Source organism: Ceratotherium simum, chromosome 7 (assembly GCF_057802395.1).
Source record: "Ceratotherium simum simum isolate JZ-2026a chromosome 7, ASM5780239v1, whole genome shotgun sequence".
NCBI classification, from domain to species: domain Eukaryota; kingdom Metazoa; phylum Chordata; class Mammalia; order Perissodactyla; family Rhinocerotidae; genus Ceratotherium; species Ceratotherium simum.
Window position 1 is genome coordinate 56940281 of NC_141906.1, and position 20805 is coordinate 56961085.

The following is a 20805-nucleotide window of genomic DNA, read 5'->3' on the forward strand; positions in this document are numbered from 1 at the left end:
AAGACAATGTTAAAATTAGTAACAAAAGGAATCATGATCCAAGTAGTATATCTTTCACAGTTGGTAATTCGTTGAAAAAATATCAGTAATAACATCCCATGGTTCACAGCAAATAACTTGCATATAATTTAGAGAAGAATAAAAAAATCTTAAGACAATTGTAAGAAATTATAGATGGAACAGTACAATATTTAAGCTTAAAACATAGAAGCAAATACAGAAAGAAGTGTGAATGGATTTCATTACTGAAAATTTGAACGTTCTACATGTAACATATCATACACAAAATTTAATATCAAATAACTTACTAAAAAATGCTTGCTAACATATGACCATAAACTAATATATTATTATACAGAAAGGATTTATACAAATTGATAAGAAAAACACAGAAAACTGAAACAAAATAGAAAAATAATATAAATTAATAATTCAGGGAAAAAACTAACTAACGAAGATGTTAAGAAATTCACGATAATAACAAAAAATGTGCCAATGAAATTGACTATTTTTCATTTATTAGTAACAGTATTAAAAAGAAACATTTCTCTTCATTTCTCTGTTAGTCATTATCTTAGATTTCTTGTATACATATAATTTGTCATAAAATTTTGAAAATAAAAAGTGTAAAAGTATTTATCCTTGCATCTAGAAATTCCACTTTTAGTAATACATTCTAAGAAAATAAACTTAGACAAAAGTAAAAGCATAAAAATATTCATCATCACACAGAGTATAGGAAATGAATATTCAAAACAACATCTAAAAGTAAGGTAAAAGTTTAAATAATATGTACTTTTTTGCCTGATGGATACTATAAAATCAAAAATCATATTTAGGGCACATTTTATTACTATGTAACGGTTATGACAAAATAATAAAAGAAAACAGACACAAAATTGATTATACAAAATTAAGGAAGATCATAAAAATAAATTGAGTTTATTACAATTAGAGTTACAAAAAGGTTAAGTATTATTTCCTCATTAACAATTTTTTGTTTTTCTATACTTAAAACTTGTTTTGCAATGGGCATGATTTATGTAGGGGAGCAGAATTTGCTACCTCAAAATGTATCTCTTTGACTTGATTATTTTTAAGAACAAAAGACACAGGAAGAAATTTGGACCTTTCCCCCTAACTGCCTAAAAGAATTTAAGATAGAAGGCCTATATCAGGAAGGAGCTATCCCCGTAGATAACTATAGTATAATTTGAAATAGATGTGGTAGACAGGGAGGAAACTAGCAAGGCCCATTTGATCAAAATCCTCTCCATGTCCCATGGTCTCTGCAAGCCTGGCAAACATTTGTTTACCAAACGTTTGCTTTTCCATCTCCGTGTGAATTTTCCTCCTCCCCTTTGAAGTCCCAAACCACTACCTCCAACATCCTCTTTTATCTTTAGCTGAAGATGGTATTTAAGGTGGTAGCATCAGCCATTTTGGTGAGTTATTCAGTTTTCCTGGATTTCTCCCATGTGTGCATGTTATTAAACTTTGTTTGATATTTTCTTCTTATTAGGTCTCATGTCAATTTAATTCTTAGACCAGCCAGAAGAACCTAGAAGGGTACAGGAATATTTCCTCCTCCCTTACATTTACCTTAATGATAAAATCAGAAAACAAGCATAATTTTAAAAGAATTTATTAAGCATTAGCTCAGCAACAGTATGAGAGTGACTTTAGTCTGGTATTTGTGGAGGTAGGCAGTTGGGAAGTTTGGTATAAAAACGTTCTTGATCAAAAACTGACCTTTTAAAATAGTAGATTCACAGAGGTCATAACGCCTACACTTTCCTGGAAAATCAGAGAGAAGATAACATGAGTAATTGGGCTATTGGAGGTAAGATAAATAGAACTAATCTCTACCATGAGATATATCTTCAGACACTGGTACAGACAGGCCTCACCACAGAAAAGGGATGTGACTCAGCAAAATTGAGTTTAGGGAAGAAGCCAAACACAGCTGAACATAAGGTCCAATTATTTTGTTTTGTGTATGCATCAAAACCAAATATTTTCCACTCACTGAGTGGTCCTTGAGAGAAATGAGGACTGCAGGGTTTTCCATCTGTGCCCCATGGGACTTATCATTTCTTATGCAATCATTGTACTATGGCCAAAGTCAAATAAAACCAGGGTTTCACCAAGGGCCATGAGAAGGCAGATAAGATGATACTGGGCAGCAGCACTCTATCATTGTTCTCTATTCTATCTAGACTTTATGTATAGACTCTGAGCTGGGAGCACCCAAATCCATTTCTTGGATACCTGTACCTGAGATGCTTTGTATGAATTTTAATTCCCAGGGAAGAGGTAAAAATATCGTGTCATGGATACTCTCTCAATTGTGGGCATCTGGATCCAAACACCTGGGGTCTCAAATGAATGTTGAACCTAAAGTAGTAAAGAAAGCCTTTAGAGATTTTCTAAAAGGGGAATTTGGACTTCTCTCTCAGGAGTGAGAAAATTTACAGTGTGTATTAAGGCCATGGCCAGGAAGTATAAACAGAAGAAATTTTTAGCTTTTCCTTGGATTTAGTGCACACATGAATGAAATAGTACCCTCAAAACATTCCCTGAATGAGCAAGGCTATCAGAATCAGAGAAACTCACACTGGTTCTATGTAGTAATTCAAAAAAACTTCCTCTATAAATAAACTTGGAGTAGAGGAAGGAGCATCATGATGACTTAAGGGCTTCAGATTCCTGAAAAAAGTTTGCAAATGGTTCTACAAAGTTTTCTGGGGCATAAAATTGAAAAGACAAGAAGATCCCTACCTTTCGAAAAATCTCCTCCAAATGATGACTGCAAGAGTATTTTTTGAAGTAGTAGATAAGTTTGGAAATGAAGAAAGAGCCATTTGTGTCAGTTCTCCAAGAAACATTATCTGCAAATAAAAGGTATTAAAATATTGGGGCATGTGGCCTTTGTATAAGTGTGGAAGACTCTCAGAGCCATAGCTTTTGGACAAAGTTTGATTTTGGTGCTTTGAAGGAGAGAAGGAGTCCAAATCTGGGTAAAGCTGGGACCTCAGATTTCCATAGCAGGCCCACAGAACACCACCATGAACCCTCAATCATAAATCCCCTTTACTTTCTTAGTAGGCAGGGCCAAAGTTATGGCCCCTAGGATTGCAAGTAGTGGAAATGAACACAAGTCCTTTCAGCATTTATTACATAATAGAAAAAAAGAATCCAGCTCTTGACATTCCTTGATTCTGGGCCTCCTCTTCATTCATACTGTTTCCTATTATAATTTTTTGTACTTATTGGTTTATTGTGTGAATATCTTTTGAATTACTACTTCTTTTTACCGTTGCAATGTGATTAAATCTCTCCTGTCATAAAAAAGCTAATATTCTTCTAATTGTCATTTTAACTGCAGCTACCTTCCTAGTTCTCCTTCCTTTTTATAGTTAAATTTCTCAAATTCGTCTCTACTCACTATCTTCATTTCCTCCCAGCCTGCTCACTCCTGTGTGGCTTCTCCATCCCATACTAACTTTACCAAACGGCTCTCCCCAAGGTCTCCTATGACCTCCAAATCATTAAATCTAAAGGTCATTTATCAGGTTTCACGTCTACCTCATCTCTCATTCACATCAGAAACTGTTGGTAACTCCAACAGATTATTTCTTGGTAACTCTGACGACACATTCTCCTAGTTTTCTTTCCTAGTCTGTGACCATACCCTCTGGGTCTAATTTGCTGACTAATACCCCTATCCCTGATCTTGTACTCTAGGGTTCTTCAAGGCTCAGCTTTAGGATTTCTTCTCACTCTATTCTCTGTTCCTAGATAATTTCATCCATTTTGGAAATATTAAGTATCATCCTTAGGCAAGCATCTCCCAAAATTCTAATGCAGATGTCTCTGCTGAAATACACAGTTGTGTAACTCTCTACCCTTCATTTCATCTTGAAATATGCCAAAGGCATCTCAAACTTTCCTGCACGAATCTCATTTTAATAAATGCACCACAATCATCCACTTGCAAACTTGAATTACCTCTACCATCCCTTCTTGTTCACCTGCCATATCCACTAAACCACCAGGCCATATTAATTTCATATACTAATTATTTCTTGGATCCAACAACTTAACTCATCCCAAGACCATCATTATCACCTATGGCTTATAATACTGCAATAGCATTTTAACCTGTCTTCCTAATATCTACTCTTGCTGTACCATAATCCATTCCCCATAGAACCCCCAGAGTGACCATTTAAAAATAAAATTTTTATCAGTTCATTGCTTAAATTTCACCAAAATTGCCTGTTACTATTTGTATAAAGTAATAATAGTAATAAAGTATATAATTATAAAAAACCAAATCCTTCCCTAACATATGAAGCCTCAAATTGTGTGGCTCCTGCCTGCCTCTCCAACCTCCCTTTTGGTACTCTCCCCTGGCTCTGTGCTCAGCCACTGGCCTTCTTTTCTAAGCTCCTTTCTTTCTCAGGTCCTGTCTGCACACTACTTTTCCTGTCTTGAATGTTCCTCTCTTACCCTTTATCTTTCAAACGTGACCCTTCATCTAACGTGGTTAACCCCTTCATCTTTCAAATGTGAGAACAGATTTTTCTTTAAAGCACTTATCACAGTTGATAATCATTATTTCTGTTATGCTGTGTATATATTTTCCCACCAATTAATTTCTGCCTCTCCAGCCTGACTATGCACTCTGTAAGGTTCAGTAACCATGTCTGCTTTAGTTGTGTATCATATGCCCTGTACTTAGCATAGTTACATGTACAAAATAGTGAATGCAAGAATTTCACATATTAGACTGTATTTCCTCAACTAAATTAAATGGTATCTTAGAGTATCAGGCCATATATGCCTTTTTAATCTTCTTCAATAGGTAAAAGTGTAGAGCTCTTTGTCAAATAAAATCTTATTAACTCTCCAATATATAAAACAAAGAGAAGTAGAACTATTCCGGTTGTGGAGTCATTGTTGCCTGCATGGCCTTTTTCCTATTTCCCCAGGCTAGACTCAGAAGGTCCTCTAGTTCCCCGCTACTCACATGTGGCCGTGGACCAACAGCACTGGCATCACCACGGAGTTTTTTAGAAAGGCAGAATCTTAGGCTCTGCCCCAGATCTACTGAATCAGAAATTTACATTTTTTTTTTTTGTGAGGAAGATCAGCCCTGTGCTAACATCTGCCAATCCTCCTTTTTTTTTTTTTTTTTGCTGAGGAAGACTAGCCCTGGGCTAACATCCATGGCCATCTTCCTCCACTTTATATGGGACGCCGCCACAGCATGGCTTGCCAAGCGGTGCATCGGTGCGCACCTGGGATCTGAACCGGTGAACTCCTGGCCGCCGCAGCAGAGTGCGCACACTTAACCGCTTGCGCCACCGATGAGATTCCCAAGCAATTTCTATGCACATTAAAACTGTAATTACTGCCCTAGAGCACTTAGAACTGTGACTTGTGTAAACTAGATTTTTAAAGTTGTCCTTGTTATCTAAATTGTTGATAAAACAATATCATGGATGACTGTTAAATAGATTTTCTGTAGGTTTGACCATAAACAATCAAGAATATCTTCTATTTCTAACTTCTACTATGGCTTTCCTGACACAGAAGGATTTTTCAATCATTGGCCGCATTATCCTGAAGGCAGGAATTTGAATGTTAATTAATTTCCTAAGAGTACATTCAAATAACACACCAAGAGGTTCTAGGATGTGTGGAGCAAGAATTATGGTTTTACTGGTTGGCTTGATTAATTACTAGTAGATGATCAGGTGTATCAAACTATGAGAAGATGATACATTTTTGTGCCATTGCTATATTAAAAAAAATTATTTATAGTTAGACTGTTTTAACTCTGGATTCTCACCAACTCTTGTTTACTTTGAAAGTTTCCTCCAAAATCAAGACTTACAGCTTTCTAGTTATGAAAATCTCAATATTTTAAATCTCTTCTCCACCTAAAATATCTCATGAATTAGAGAAGAAATGTTATTAAATTAGTGATAAGATATGATCATAGCCAAACCTGTGATCTAGAAACTAATAGGATATTTAGAAATCATTCTATCTGAAGTCACTTACGTGGAGTGGAAGATTTGAAAGCAATGAAGTCTTTCTCCATATGGGTCTTTGTAATAGCATCATTCCAGATGTAACCCTGTGAGGGCTGGTTATATCCATATGCAGAGGCTTCTCCCAAGTCAGTCACCCAAACACTCCCATCACCTCCTGGGAGAGACATCCATATCTTATGAAAGATATATTCACACACACAAACGATCTCTTTTACAACTATATTTTTACTTCAGTACATTTCAACATGGCATTTATCAAAAATGCAAGCATCTTGGTACTAGAAAAAGTACCTCACTGATTGGGAACCATATAGAGCCCACTTAAGTTTAGAATAACCATGTTGACAACCTAGTCCCAAATGATCAGGACATTCCTCATTCTTCTAGACTACTTATCATTTCTTTAAAAATGGTACAGACTTAATATAATTCCTCCTGGACTGTAGCTAAGAGTAGTACTAAAGTGTTATTTCTCTCACCCATCCCTGGGAAAATGAAGGCTAGACACTAGGCTAATAGAAAAAAGTGCACGACCACTCCCTGGGTTCCCCCAACTCAGACTCACGGCCTCAGCAGGCTTGCGTAATGATGACCTTGGGTTTGTCTTTTAGACTCTGGCAGTTACGGTTGTTGAAAATTTGGAAGATGGTGTCATCACGAAGAATATCTGGCTCTTGCTCTGAGTATTTTGTCCCATAGATTCCATCCAGGTTGCCATGTGACATAAACACCAGGAATGTGCTGTCTGAGGATCGGTGCTCTCGGCGGGCAGCAAACTGCCTTAGTGCTGTTTCCATTTCCTGAAAAAGACTCTAGAATTACTGTGGAGAAACTCTCCATATATAATTCGTACTCAAATAGATGGAGTTCACAAAAACGAGCAGCACTAAGGAATCAGGTGACTTGGACGGAATGGAATTGTAAGAGAAATTATATTCTGACACAAAAACAGAAAATTGGATGTATAGAATATTAAAGTTAGTAGCATTTTTATATAACATCTAGCCCAATGGTTTTCAGTAGAACCTTAGACTTAGGAGGATGCAGGGTGATAGAGAATAATGAGGGGGAAGTGAGATGTCAAGTCTCCAATAGGAAGACTTTGCTCTTGTCTGTTTTACATGTTGGAGTCCCTGTAAATTTTGATTAAAAAAGAGAGAGACCAGAGACAGAGACAAAGAGAGAGAGTTTTCCACTGACAAAAATTAGAAACACTTAACAAATTCCTTCATCAAGGAACAGCAGAAAGTTAAGTTTAAAATGGTTTGTCTCAAGTCACCCAGGGTATTTTTGGCAGAGCTAGAATCACGACTTTTTCTTTATATATGTGTATGTGCGTGCAAATTTTTTATTTTACTACATACCTGGCTTTACATTTAGACACATGATATTGAAATTATAAAAGTCTCATGAGCTCATTCTGTAGATATCAGGCAATTTCGGGGCCCAGAGCTTGTGTCTCACTCAGACTATCAAGTAATAGATACCCCCCAGATTGAGAACTTTAGAAAGATCCAACGTGTTTAGTGAAATTGTTCATACCGAGCTGCTCTAAATCTTTGCTATGAGACTTTGCACTGGAGGAAGCTGAAATCCAGGGGATTCTATTCTGGAGCAAACATTACATGTTCCTGTAACATGCATTTTGCTCTTACAGCTGCTAAGGAAGAAGTTCAAAATTGTTTAGGAGGGAAGGAAGTTTGTCCCACTCTCTTGGGCCATTACCAGCGCTGTGAGATTCTCTTCTACAACCACTGAGTATCCAAGGTTTTCAAGCAGTTCTTGCATCCCCAAAAGGTCAACTTCAGAACCATTTCGATTAGTAAGACAGTCAAATTCTTTGTTGCAGATGATGAGGGCCAGGCGTGTTCGGCCGTTCTTCTCCATCACAGGATATATCTACAATTAACAGACACAGAATGAGTTGTCCCAGGCCTCCTCCCTTTTGCCTCTAAAGTCCATACAAAACAGGTCCTTACAATTATAGACTGGATGGCTGGAGAACTTGAGATTGGAAATATGTCCTCATGAGGAAAGAGACAGGACCACAGATTGAAAACATGTACTAGATCTGAGTGTATATTCTAGGAATTTGGCTTTGGTTGGGTGGTGGATAAGAGTTCCATGATGGGACGGGAGGGTTAGGAAATCTAATGTAAGACCACTTAATTAATAACATGATTAGATAACATCCTATACCTTTTGGCCTGATCTTAAGGCATTTATAACAAGAACTAAAACTCCCAGTGAGTCCCCAGTATCTTCTTTGGGTGGACAATCTTGTGTCTCCCTATTCCAAAGCATATCACCTCATCTGCCTTTGTTGTCTTCAGTTTATGGAAATGATCATGAGAACAAGGCTTCAACTTATCATTGGGTTGGGAAACTTGGGTTTCCTGAGGAGCTAAAAGAGAAAAAATAACTCATTAAGCAGTAATATCCACTGCCTTGCAATCATGCAGATCTTTTAGCTGGGCACTCATTCCTCTGAAATGTTTACTCCCATCCCACCAAAAAGCTTAATATAATAAGAAAATAATTTTATATTTAAAATGACTAAAACAAAAATCTTGAGTACTCCCCCTTATTCTTTCTGCTTATTATGGACCCCATCATAAATTTCTGTTTTTGTTAGTGGTCATGACATTGACTAATCTTTCAGAACCAACACATTAGACTCACATAAACACAGTATTTAAGATTTGGAAGGAAGCCTAATGTTCATCTAGTCTAGTCATGTAATTATTCAGATATTTGAGCTCCACTTAAAATATCCCTACTTTATTATTACCACTCTATGAAATATATCCACTAACAGGGAACTTACAACATTCCAAAGTACTTTTGAACAGTTCTGAGTATCATAAAGTGTGAACCTTCTAAGCATTGCTTTATATTTCCCGTGTTGGGATCATACAGAAAAATGTCTAATTTCTTTCCCTGTGAAAGTCCATGAATTCATTCATGACTTCAATGTTTCCATTATTTTATGTAAATGTCCCCAAATAAACAATTATTCTATACTATCTCAATTGTGTTTACTGTACCATAAGCTTAATTAGGAAAGGGAAGATGTCTTTAATCTTTGTATTGCCACTATCTAGAATTATATCTGGTACAGATTAAAAGTTTATATCTGCTTGTAAATATATAGTTATCTTCAAATACTTGAAAATAGCTACCAAGTATCCTCTGGTTCTTTCCTTTCCCTTAGGGCAACAGCCTTCCTTTCCTTCTAATATTTTTGCATGAGTGCTTTCATATTTTTAACCAACAAATCCATCAATTTACCTACATCTCTATCCACCTACTCTAATTTCTCTCCTACTAGAAAGACATATTCTTCCTCCTATTTAAGGGTCATACCTCTACTTATGCTCTGAGTTTCATTCTCTCTCACACACAACGAGTTTACTCAGGCATTTTTTCAGCCCTCTCTTCTACATCATCTACCATGTGGCTTATCAGCTTGTCTTAATATCAATTTAATTTTGTGCGTGTGTGTATATGTATGTGTGAGGAAGATTGGCCTTGAGCTAACATCTGTGCCCATCTTCCTCTACTTTATATGTGGGACACCTGCCACAGCATGGCTTGATAAGCGATGCATAGGTTTGTGCCTGGGCTCCAAACCTGTGAACACTGGGCCACCGAGGTGGGGCACGTGAACTTCACCACCACCGGGCCAGCCCCACAATTTATCCTTTAAAATCGCCTTCACTTGATCCTGTTTCACCACCAGCTATTGTCCCATTTCTCTGCTCTACTTCTCAAAACAATTACTTAGAGGCATTGTCTATTTTCATCTCTTATCTTTTTTCTTGTATGCAATATAAACTGGATATTATCCTCATCACTTAAATGAATACTTGTTATCAAGGTAACCATCGACCATTTGTTGCTCCCTTAGCATTTAACATGGTTGAACACATCTTTCTTGAAAAATGTTCTCTAGGCTTCTGTGATGCTGAATTTTCCAGCCTTTCTTTCTAAACCTGTCTATCTTCATTGCTGGCTCTTCCTCTTGTGCCATACCTCCAAAAGTTGGGTTCTATATTGGACCTTGTTATTCTCTATCAACATCTCTCCCCAGCTGGCCCCTTACAGTCCCATCATCTTAAATCCTATCTATATGCTGATGAATCCCAAGATTTATCCCCATCTCTAATTCCTCTGTGAACTCCTCAATTGAACATTCACCTATTTATTCAGCATCTACCCTTGGATGTAACACGTTTCAAACTAAACATGTACAAAGAAGGACTCCTGATACTTGTCCACCCCTACAAATCTGTTTCTCCTGAGTTTTCTCTCAACCACAAGTTTTCTCTATCTCAGTAATTGGCACCCTTCACCCAGTTGCCACACCAAAAACCTAGAGTCATCCTTGAGTCCTTCATCTCTTTCATTAGCCCAATCCATCCGCAGATTCTGTTGACCCTACCTCCAAAATAGATTCCAAATTTAACCACTTGTCATCATCTCTATTACTGCAACCCCAGTCTAAAGGCTATTATCTCTTAACTGAAACTTTTAAAAGGCTTTCAATTAGCTTGTCTGATTCTATGCTTGTCTATGACTCTTTTGCTTAAAAACTTCTAAAAGCTTTCTATTGCAAATAAAATCCAAATTCTTTCCCAGTGACCGCATAGTATATGTGACTCATATTTTTATTTTTCATGTGCTTTGTTTAACCACATCCTTATTCCGTTTTGTGCACTTGGTAGTGGCTTATATCTTTGATGTTCTATTAATCCTTTTAAAGATGTTATTAATCCCTTTTAAAAATATGAGTCTCAGAAAGGTTGGGCTATTTATACCAGAGAACATGGTTAGTCAGTAGCAGTGATGGGCTCAATGTATAGATTTCCTTGGTTTTACTCCAGTTATCTTTCCACTACACCACAGCCCCCCACCTGCATTTTTTTAAATCTTCATTATTCAAATAACATCACTATGTGTCCACGATATTACCTGTCAGAGGTAGAACTGGTGCCTGGGACAATCCAGCATTGTCCTCAGTTTCATCATCTTCATCTTCACTTCCAGATTCTTAGGAGAATTGAAAATCAGGGCTGTAAGCATTAACCTTACTTTTGAGAGACTTTGTTGGGGGGCAGAAGGGAGAAATAACTCTGATTTCCTAAACACCAATTCAGTGGTCTTTGCATTATAATGTAGGGCCCCTGTATAGCTGTCTTACCCCAAGTGATGTATGAGGGTTCCCGTGAGCCACTGGGTTTGGTGACAGTTACCTGGTGGAGGGAGAGACAATGCCTGGGCTGATCCAGCTTTTTCCTCATTGCTACTTTCTTCATTTTCATCTTCAGATTCTGAAGTGGAGTGAACAAAAAGTTAAGGATAAGTGCTCTACTCTGAATGTTATTTCCAAAGACAAAAGTTGACTGAGAACATGGGTTTCCTAGGTCTTTACTAGAATACCTTCTGACAACACTAGAGGTCTATGAGTTTTCACCTATGACGTGAGATTTGGAGGCAGTTACCTGTTGAAGAAGAAGATGACTCAGTGTTCTCAGATTCATCATCCTCATTTCCAGGATGAGATTCTGAAATAATAGGAAAAAAATATTTGTTAGCAGAACTAAGTTTCTGGAGCCTACACACTTCAAACTCTTTCCCTTTCGCTGACAAGGAAATGAAATATGTTCACCTGGGGCTACCTTATGGAACCTGGAGATTTGGCTCATTCTCTAAGCTCCAGGTTGTTTTAGAGGACTGTAACTTTCTGCCAAGTTAAGGAGGAGGCAGAATTTCATTGAAACAAAAAAGAGTTCATTATCTTCCTCTTTATATAATTCAAGGAATAATCAAATTTTTTCTTTTTTTTTTTTGTGAGGAAGATCGGCCCTGAGCTAACATCTGCCAATCCTCCTCTTTTTGCTGAGGAAGACTGGCCCTGGGCTAACATCCATGCCCATCTTCCTCCACTTTATATGGGATGCCGCCACAGCATGGCTTGCCTAGTGGTGCATCGGTGCACGCCCAGGATCCAAACCGGCGAACCCCGGGCTGCCGCAGTGGAGCGCGCACACTTAATCGCTTGCACCACTGGGCTGGCCACCAAATTCTTTAATCAAGGCTTTTCTGCAATAGTGTTTTCCATTCTGAGGAAGAAAACTACATCTCTGTACAAAAGTTAGATAGCCTTTCGACAACAAAATAAGCCCAGAGAGATGTTCCAAGAATTGGCAATATATTCATGTATATAATTTACTGTAGAGTAGGAGTCAAAAACTATGGCCTGCAGGTCAAACTTAGTCTGACGCTGTTTTTGTAAATAAAGATTTATTGGAACACATCCACATTCACTTTGCACTTATTATTTATTGCTGATTTCAGGCTACAACAACAGATTTGAGGAGTTCTGACAGAGCCCACACAGTGTAAAAAGCATAAGATATTTACTATCTGGGCTTTCAAAGAAAAAGTGTGCCAACCCATGCTCTAGAAAGAAAGAAACATTTATGTTCCACCAACCCTCAAATTCCCCATGTCCTCCTTTAACAAGGAGAACTCTAGGTTCCCAGAGATTTATTCTTTTGGCTAAGCCACAGCTAAGCAGAAGATGATGGATTTTTTTCTATTGAACATTCTGTATCTGCGAATGACTCTAGAGTCCACAGTGTATGGCCAGAGTAGCATGGATTAGCTAAAGACTATCATTGAATTTAATATGGCTGTAGCACCATTTATTCGTTTAACAAATATTTAGTCAGCATCTAGTCAGGTACCATTTCCTTGAGTTTGAGGTATATTCAAAGATCCATGCCAATGGAGCTTACATTATAGCAGGGGGAGATATAATATAATGAATACTTAAATGTTATGGAGTGACTGAAAGTGACAACTGCCAAAGAAAAAAGAAAATGTGCAGGAGTATAAAGAGATCGGGGATGTTGGAACAGGAAGTGGGGTAGGTCAGAGCATTTTGCAATATTAAAAATGACAGACAGACAAAGAAGTTACTAGAAACGGGGATAGTTTATTCTCCACTTGCGAGCAGAAATAAGAAGACAGAAACTACTTAAGGATAGCAGACAATGAACAGTTAGCCCTTTAGCTCGAGATACTCACTTAAACTTAGCTGTTTCTTTGGGTTGAAGAGATGGTCCATAAATATTTTTCCTGCCGTTTGTGTTTTCTCAGTGATATCTTCAATCAGGTTTTCACTCCTGTTCACGATGAGGTTCACTCTTTTCCCTAATCTTCGTAACTCATCCCCATTTAACACGTTGTTTTCCATCAAGTCATCAAAAAAGCCTTCAAGCGTGTTCCTGGCAATCAACTTCACCCTGTTGACCGCATCTTCTTTCCCTGGTCTCTTGCCTGTGAGAACGATGACAGGATTTTTTGATATCAGATATCTGATTCCAGGCCAATGGTTCTCAAATTTTAAGGTGCAAAAGAATCTCTTGAAAATCTTGATAAACAGAGCTTCCTGCACCCCATTCCCAGAAATTCTGATTTGATATATCAAGGTGAAGCCCATGAATTTTCATTTCTAACAATTTCTCAGGTGCTGCCAAAGATGCTGGTCTGAAGACCACACTTTAGAGTAACATCTAGCTTGTTCAATTCTCTGCTTTTTTACAGATGGAGAAACTGAGGTTCAGAGAAATGAAGCAACTTCACTAAGGAGCTTAGCGATAGCTGACTCAGTTCAGTCTTTGTATCATCCATGATCCCTTCACTTCTTGTCACTTTTATTAACTCCTAACTTAAAAGTACATCATATTCAATACGTATAGCAGTGTAACTTAAATGTATTACACCTATAAAAGAATGCATTTTGGTTTCCATGGGTGAGGCTGGCTGGGCGGCTCTCTATGCAGAGATTGAGAGCCAAAACTGTGGCTGGTTTGCTGGCTGCTGAAAACAAAAGGTCACACAGAGAGCAGAAACGTGGAGGAAATGTAGGTAATTCTGTTCAGGTGCACAGCCTCTCACTCTGACAAGAGAACATTTATAAAATAGGGGAGAGTTCTGGGTCAGTATAAATCCAAAGAAAAGCCTAAAATCACAGGAAAGATTGAAGAACATAGGTACAGATTTTTTACATTTTCCTTTTTTCCAAGAAGCTGTAACATATTCACTAAAATACTTTATCTGTTATCATACTCAATACTGTGCCCCAGGCTCCCATCCCTTACATCCCCAGAGTAAAATCATGTCTAGTGAGTGCCCCCCTTGGTGGCTTCTTCTGCTCTCCAGTACGCCCTCCTCCTGAGCTGTAACTGCCCCCAAACACAGTCATAAGCAACCAGAAAAAGCCCGGAGCCACTCACCAGCCATTGCTGCTGCTTGGGCTCCCTGGGCAGAAAAACAATGAAACTGAAAGCAGCCTTCTCTCTTTGCTCATACTGGAAACGCATGTTGATACTACCTAAATGGGAAATTGCAGCTTCTCAAGCTCTTTTGTACTTTGCCATGATAGAATTTGACTCTTCCTCTGTGATGTGTAGCTTCTTTCCTTTGGAAAGCAGGAAGCAACACTTGTCTTTTCTCTTTGCTATAAGAAAGTCACCTGAATGCAGTACACACACAACACAAAGTTTCTATGTTCTGTCTTCCGGTCTATTTTTAACACAGTTAATAAGTCAAACTGACTCTTATTTGTCCCTATACCACCGTTTAGCCACTAAATGGCAGGGAGGCCTCACTTGACTGATGCCTGCTCTATCCTGGAAGTCAAGTGCGAATTTGGAAACCTTGAGGGAAGTGATAAACGGACTGAGAACTGCAAAACAGTGATACTTTTATCACTGTTTTAAAAACCCAGAGAAGAGGGTCATCCCGGTGGCCTAGCAGTTAAGTTCGAGCCCTCCGCTTCAGCGGCCTGGGTTTGTTTCCTGGCTGGTGGACTTACACCACTCGTCCGTCAGTAGCCATGCCGTGGTGGCAGCTCACATGCAACAAGAGGAAGATTAGCAGTGGATGTGAGCTCAGGGTGAATCTTCCTCAGCAAAAAACTTTTTAAAATAATAGATAGATGTTTGCCATTAATATTAAATAGAAAATTTTATAAACTGGAGTAAGATCACCTAGCTTCTTTAATATACTACAAAGTAACTGCAATTATGTATTTAGCATGCATCTTTGTGAATTTTTTCCTATGCTTCTAAAAAACACTTAATACAATACTGATTTTATTGATGACCCCAACTATTGGCCTCCCTGACTAAGAATTGGCCTTATGACTTGGTTTTGGCCAATATAATGCAGTAGAGGGACAGTGTACAGTTCTCAGCCCAGGTCTTCAGAAGCATTATGCAATTCTCTGTCTTGGATACCTGAAGCTCCATGTGAATAAACCTGGGCTAGATTGCTAGAGGATAAGAGACGTGACATGGAGGATAGCCTGGTTGTTCCAGCCTAGGTCATCCTAGACGAGCTTTAAGCTTTCCAAAGCCAAGTGCTTCCCAAATATATAGGATCACAGCAATATCAGTAGAGATGCCTACTCTCTGTGCGGGTGTCATCAGACACACGGATAATCCCAGAGACAAGAAGATAATTTATTTGTGAACAATAGTAAATGCTTATTACTTCAAGCCACTGAGTTTTTGGATAGTTTGTTACTTGGCAATAGATAACTGACAAACATGTATTTATTTATAACTTTTTTCACCTATTATCAATAATTTGCTTTTCTATAATTTGACAAGCTATGTCAAACATTTATAAAATTCAGCACATTAAGAACTATCTCATTTTTTGATGAATATATAGTATTAAAAATGCTGATGAGTATAATTTTAAAATGTTTTCTCAAATTAATGCATACATAAGGCAACTAACCCAGTAGTATAGAAAAGCGCATAATAAAAACCATATTCTCCAGTACAACTCTCCTCATTTTCAATCCCACATGCTACATATAATTTCCCTAAATTATTTGTTTTTATTTTCTTATGTTAGCCTTCAGAACACTCAATAACATGCCTATTTTATCAATCTATTTTCTGGCATGTGAATATAAACAATGCCATTGACTACCTCATATGAAAAATGGGATGCAGTTCACTTACACTGCCTCACTTCTATCCTATTCTACTTACCCGATGACACCACAATTTTCAATTCTTTTCTTGATTAATTTTTAAACATTAAATAATACAGTTAACCTTCATTTCTTCTTCCATCAATGCTGCTCAGTACCATAATTCTCCTCTGTGTAAGTTGGTGATAGTTGCCCTTCATGCAATTTCCTCCATCTTTTCTCACCTCCAATTAGACCATCATTTTAACCTATATTTTTATTTTACATTGTCAAATTTATCAAGCTTTACATTCACTTCTGTATCCACAACCAAACCTTCTGTGGCTTTATCCGTAGAATGACTCTAAATGTTAAAAAAAAAAATGAAAAGCATTTATATTGTTATTGGCTATGTATATATTATAATCTGGCCAAACAATGTACTGGGGCTACATTTCCTTCTCTTTGGGTTTGATCTCCTCAAGAATTTTCTATTCAGAGAAGAATGTTTCTAGCCTCAAAATATACCAACTTATCGTTACCTGGTCTTGTATACTTGGCCTTCTTTCCTATAATTCTGTCTAAGGCTAAGCCATCACTTTTTTCATTCAATTCACTTCCTCTCACCTAGTCAAGGACATTGTTCAACAGTAGTCCCATTGTTCTCCTACATCATTATTTTTTCACTTAATCATTGCGTTACTATAACTTTCAAAACATTGTAATGACTCCATTAAAAAAAAAAATAAACTCTCTTGATCCTACTTCCCCACAACTCCTCAAAAGCATCTATCCTTACTGTCTCCAACCGTCCTTTATTCTCTCTCGAACCAGCTCCGATCACCCTTTTTGTCTCTATCCCTCTATCAAAGCAACTCTTGTTAACGTAGCCAGTAATTTCCACATTGACAAATTAAATGTTTAATCCTCAATCACTTTTTTGACCTATTAGAAACATGTCACAGTGATATTTGCACCTCTTCCTGAAACTGTCCACTCATTTGCATTCCAAATCACAATCCTGTCTTGGTTCTCCTGTTACTTCACTGGCTGTTGCTTGTAGTAACATTTGCCAGTTAATTCATATCTCAAGGGCTCTGATTTATCTGTCCTCACTTATTTAGCAGCCTCATCTAGTAACTTGCTTTGCAATACTGTTTATATATTGGAAGAGAATTCAAGTTTTAACCTCCAGCCCATACCTGTCCCCTGAATGCCATACTGATGTGGCCAGTGTCAACGGGGCATCTATTTGAATGCCTGGTAGACATCTCAATCCCCCCAAACCTACCACCTCTGAGAGTGTTTTCCATTTTATTCTTCCAGTTATTCAAGCCCATTTCATCCTTTCAGTTATTCAGAGTAGAACACTTCATTCCTTTTTCTTTCTCACAACTTTCTCCAATTCTGATGACTTTACCTTCAACATTAGATTGCTCACTACCCTCACTTCTGTCATCCAGATCTAGACTACCATCAAATCTGAATTTTTGCAATTGCCTTCTAAGTACTCTTTCTATGTCTGTCTTGGCCCCATGATTCTCATTCTCATCTGAACCCAGTAGCCAGGGTTATCCTGAGAAATTATAACTCTGATAATTTAATTCATTCTTCAAAAGTCTCTAATAGCTTTCAATCTTAGAGTAAAAGTGGACGGTCTTTCATAGCAATGATACCTTATATGATCTGGACCTTGGTCATCTCTCTGATCTCATGTCCAATCTTCCCCCACTCCCTTTGTGCCCCTGGATTCTAGCCACACTAACCTCCTTGCTAGTCCTCAAACACACCAAGCGCATTCATCTCAGGCCATTCCTACTTGCTTTCCCTCTGTCTGGAATGCTGTTCCTTCACATATCTCATGCTGGTTCCCTCTTTTTCTTCAGGTCTCTTCTGCTGATAAATTACGTACTTATTTTGTTTCTGTTTATTATCTCTCTCTTGCCTGTTAGATTACAAGCTCCATGAAGACGAGGATTTTGCTTTGTTTTCTGCTTGATGCCCAATGCCTGACAAATAGTTAATATTTGTTATTTGCAGGTTGACTGAAATGAATGGATCTTTTGTTGATTTTGTGTATTTTAAATAGTCCTTCCACTGGTTTCTGCAGCTTGTCTTCTTTTTTTTTTCACTATGAGTTCATTTTTATTTTTATTTTATTAAGCTTTATTAAGATATGATTTATATACAAAATATTGCACTTATTTAATGAATACATTTGGAAGAGTTTGGACATATGCATCCGCCAGTGATATTATCACCAGAATCAACGTCTAACATTGTATACAGTGCTCTTAAATTTTATTGTATTAAATTTATTAATCTCTTTCTTTATGCAATATGCTTTTTGAATCTTGTTGGAAATTTCCGCTTACCTGAATCTCATAAAGATATTTTCCTATATTTTTCCCCACCTAATAATTTAAAAATTTTGTTTTTCACATTTAGGTCTGTACCCCATCTGGCATATTCTTTTGTGTATGGCTTGAGGTAGAAAAAGTGTGTATGTGTGTGTGTTTTTGTCTACAAAATAATTTCTTGAATCATTTTTTATTTTACCTCTGCAACATGCCATATTCTATATTGTTCATTTCTAGCCTTGGTATTTTTTTCTATGTGTCTATTTGTCTACTCACATGCCAACTGATAGATCTTTATGTTATGTCATGATTTGTGTTTAGGCAATCTCCCACTCCTTTTTAAAAAAATTGTTTTCTTAGCTATTCTTATGACTTTACCTTCCAAACAAAGAGTATAAACAGCCTATCAAGTTTAAGGAAATATCCTGTTAGGTTTTCTTTGGGGTTCTGTTGGCTTTATAGATTGACTTGGGTGGAAATTTGAAACTTTTACTTTTATTTGTCTTCTCATCAATGATGGTGGTATATCTCTCATGCTAGTTAAATCTTCTTTTATGCTACTCAATCTTTTTTAAAAATATTCTTTTCAAATATACCTTGTAAGTATTGGTTTAGAATTATCTTTAAGGATCTTATGATGTTTGTTGCTATTGCAAAGAGACGCTTAAAAAAAGCAAACACTTCCTGATTGACTGTCTTTTGAATACAAGAATGCTATTAAATTTTGTATATTGATCTGAATTCTTGCATATGTGGGGACTCTATTATTAATTCGAAGAGATTTTTCCATTAATATTTTCCAGGAATAATGACTATTTTGTTTTTTGTGTTCCAACTATTTTACTTTTGGTTTTATTGACTTGGAAGTCTAGTGCAAAATTGAAATATTTTTGACTTATATTTTATTTAAATGTAATATTTTAATATTTCTGCATAAGAAGGCTATAGATTTTCTCATATTAAGTGTTTTTCCTCTATTCTTATTTTACTGGTAGGCTTTTGTTAGATGCATGCTCTTAGATTAAGGTATTGCCTTTCTTCTTGTTTTTCTAAGGTTTTCATTTATTTTTAATTACGAATGAATTCTGAATATTATTAAATGCCTTTCTAAACCTATTAAAATTATCACATTTCCCCTTTAATCTTTTATTTGGAAGAATGCTATCATAAATATTTCTATTATTAAACTGTAACTGCATTTCCAGAGTAAATATTAGCTGGCTAAAAGATATTAATATTATTTCATGAATGGCTGGATTTGCTTTGCTAACATGTTATTCAGAATCTTTGCATCAGTGTTCCTGAAAAATCAGCCTGTATTTTTCTTTCTTTTTTTTTAAATAATTTTTTTAATTTATTTTTCCCCCAAAGCCCCAGTAGATAGTTGTATGTCATAGCTGCACATCCTTCTAGTTGCTGTACGTGGGCCGCGGCCTCAGCATGGCCAGAGAAGCGGTGCGTCCGTGCACGCCCGGGATCGGAACCCGTGCCGCCAGCAGCGGAGCACGTGCACTTAACCGCTAAGCCATGGGGCCAGCCCCAGCCTGTATTTTTCTAATATTTCCTCTACTTCTCTAATTTTTTACCAGTTTTTGTACAAGTCCTGTAAAAGAATTTAAGGAAATTACTTCTTTTTTTTATTATTTGGAAGTTTTTATGCAAAGTAGAGCTCATCAATTTCTTAGAAGTTTTGTAAGACATTTATTTACAACCATTGGGATCTGTTAACTTTTTTTGCAGATGGATGTGACAAAGAAAAAATAACTTATTTAATGTTTATTGATCCATTTGGCTTTTCATCTTGTCATGTATCAATTTTGTTAATTTACTTTTTCTGGAGACTCGTCCACGTCTTTCATCTATGTTATGTATAGTATTCTCTTATGGTTTTTATGTATTTATGTTTATTTGTTATATCTTTTTGTCTCTAATATTGTCTTTGTGCTAATTCTAGTTTTTCATACTCAGTCTTGTTGAATGTCTGCTATTTGATTAGCTTTTTAAAGAAGCAGCTTTTGCTCTTTGTGATCTGCTCAATTCTTTGCTTCATCACTGTTTCATTAATTTTTGCTTCTTTTTTTTTTTTTTTTTGGTGAGGATTATCAGCCTGAGCTAACATCTGTTGCCAATCTTCCTCTTTCTGCTTGAGGAAGATTGTCCCTGAGCTAACATCCATGCCAATCTTCCTCTATTTTGTATATGAGACATTGCCACATCATGGCTTGATGAGCAGTACATAGGTCCATGCCTGGGATCTGAACTCGCGAATCCTGGGCTGCCAAAGTGGAGCGCATGAACTTAACGACTATGCCACTGGGCCAGCCCCAATTTCTGCTTTTTAATCTTTATTATTTGTTTTCTTCTATTTTCATATTGG

General features: G+C 37.0%; 1 protein-coding gene across 1 annotated transcript; it reads right to left on the reverse strand.

Moving 5' to 3' along the window:
- Nucleotides 1–579: 579 nt before the first annotated feature.
- Nucleotides 580–14617, reverse strand: LOC101391402 (caspase-12). Its single transcript, XM_014785022.2, is given in 11 exon segments — nucleotides 580–2397; nucleotides 2782–2891; nucleotides 6076–6222; nucleotides 6634–6868; nucleotides 7794–7967; nucleotides 8378–8472; nucleotides 11043–11120; nucleotides 11324–11401; nucleotides 11573–11635; nucleotides 13164–13415; nucleotides 14375–14617. Coding segments are annotated over 11 exon segments (1338 nt in total). The 5' UTR covers nucleotides 14382–14617; the 3' UTR covers nucleotides 580–2298.
- Nucleotides 14618–20805: the final 6188 nt, after the last annotated feature.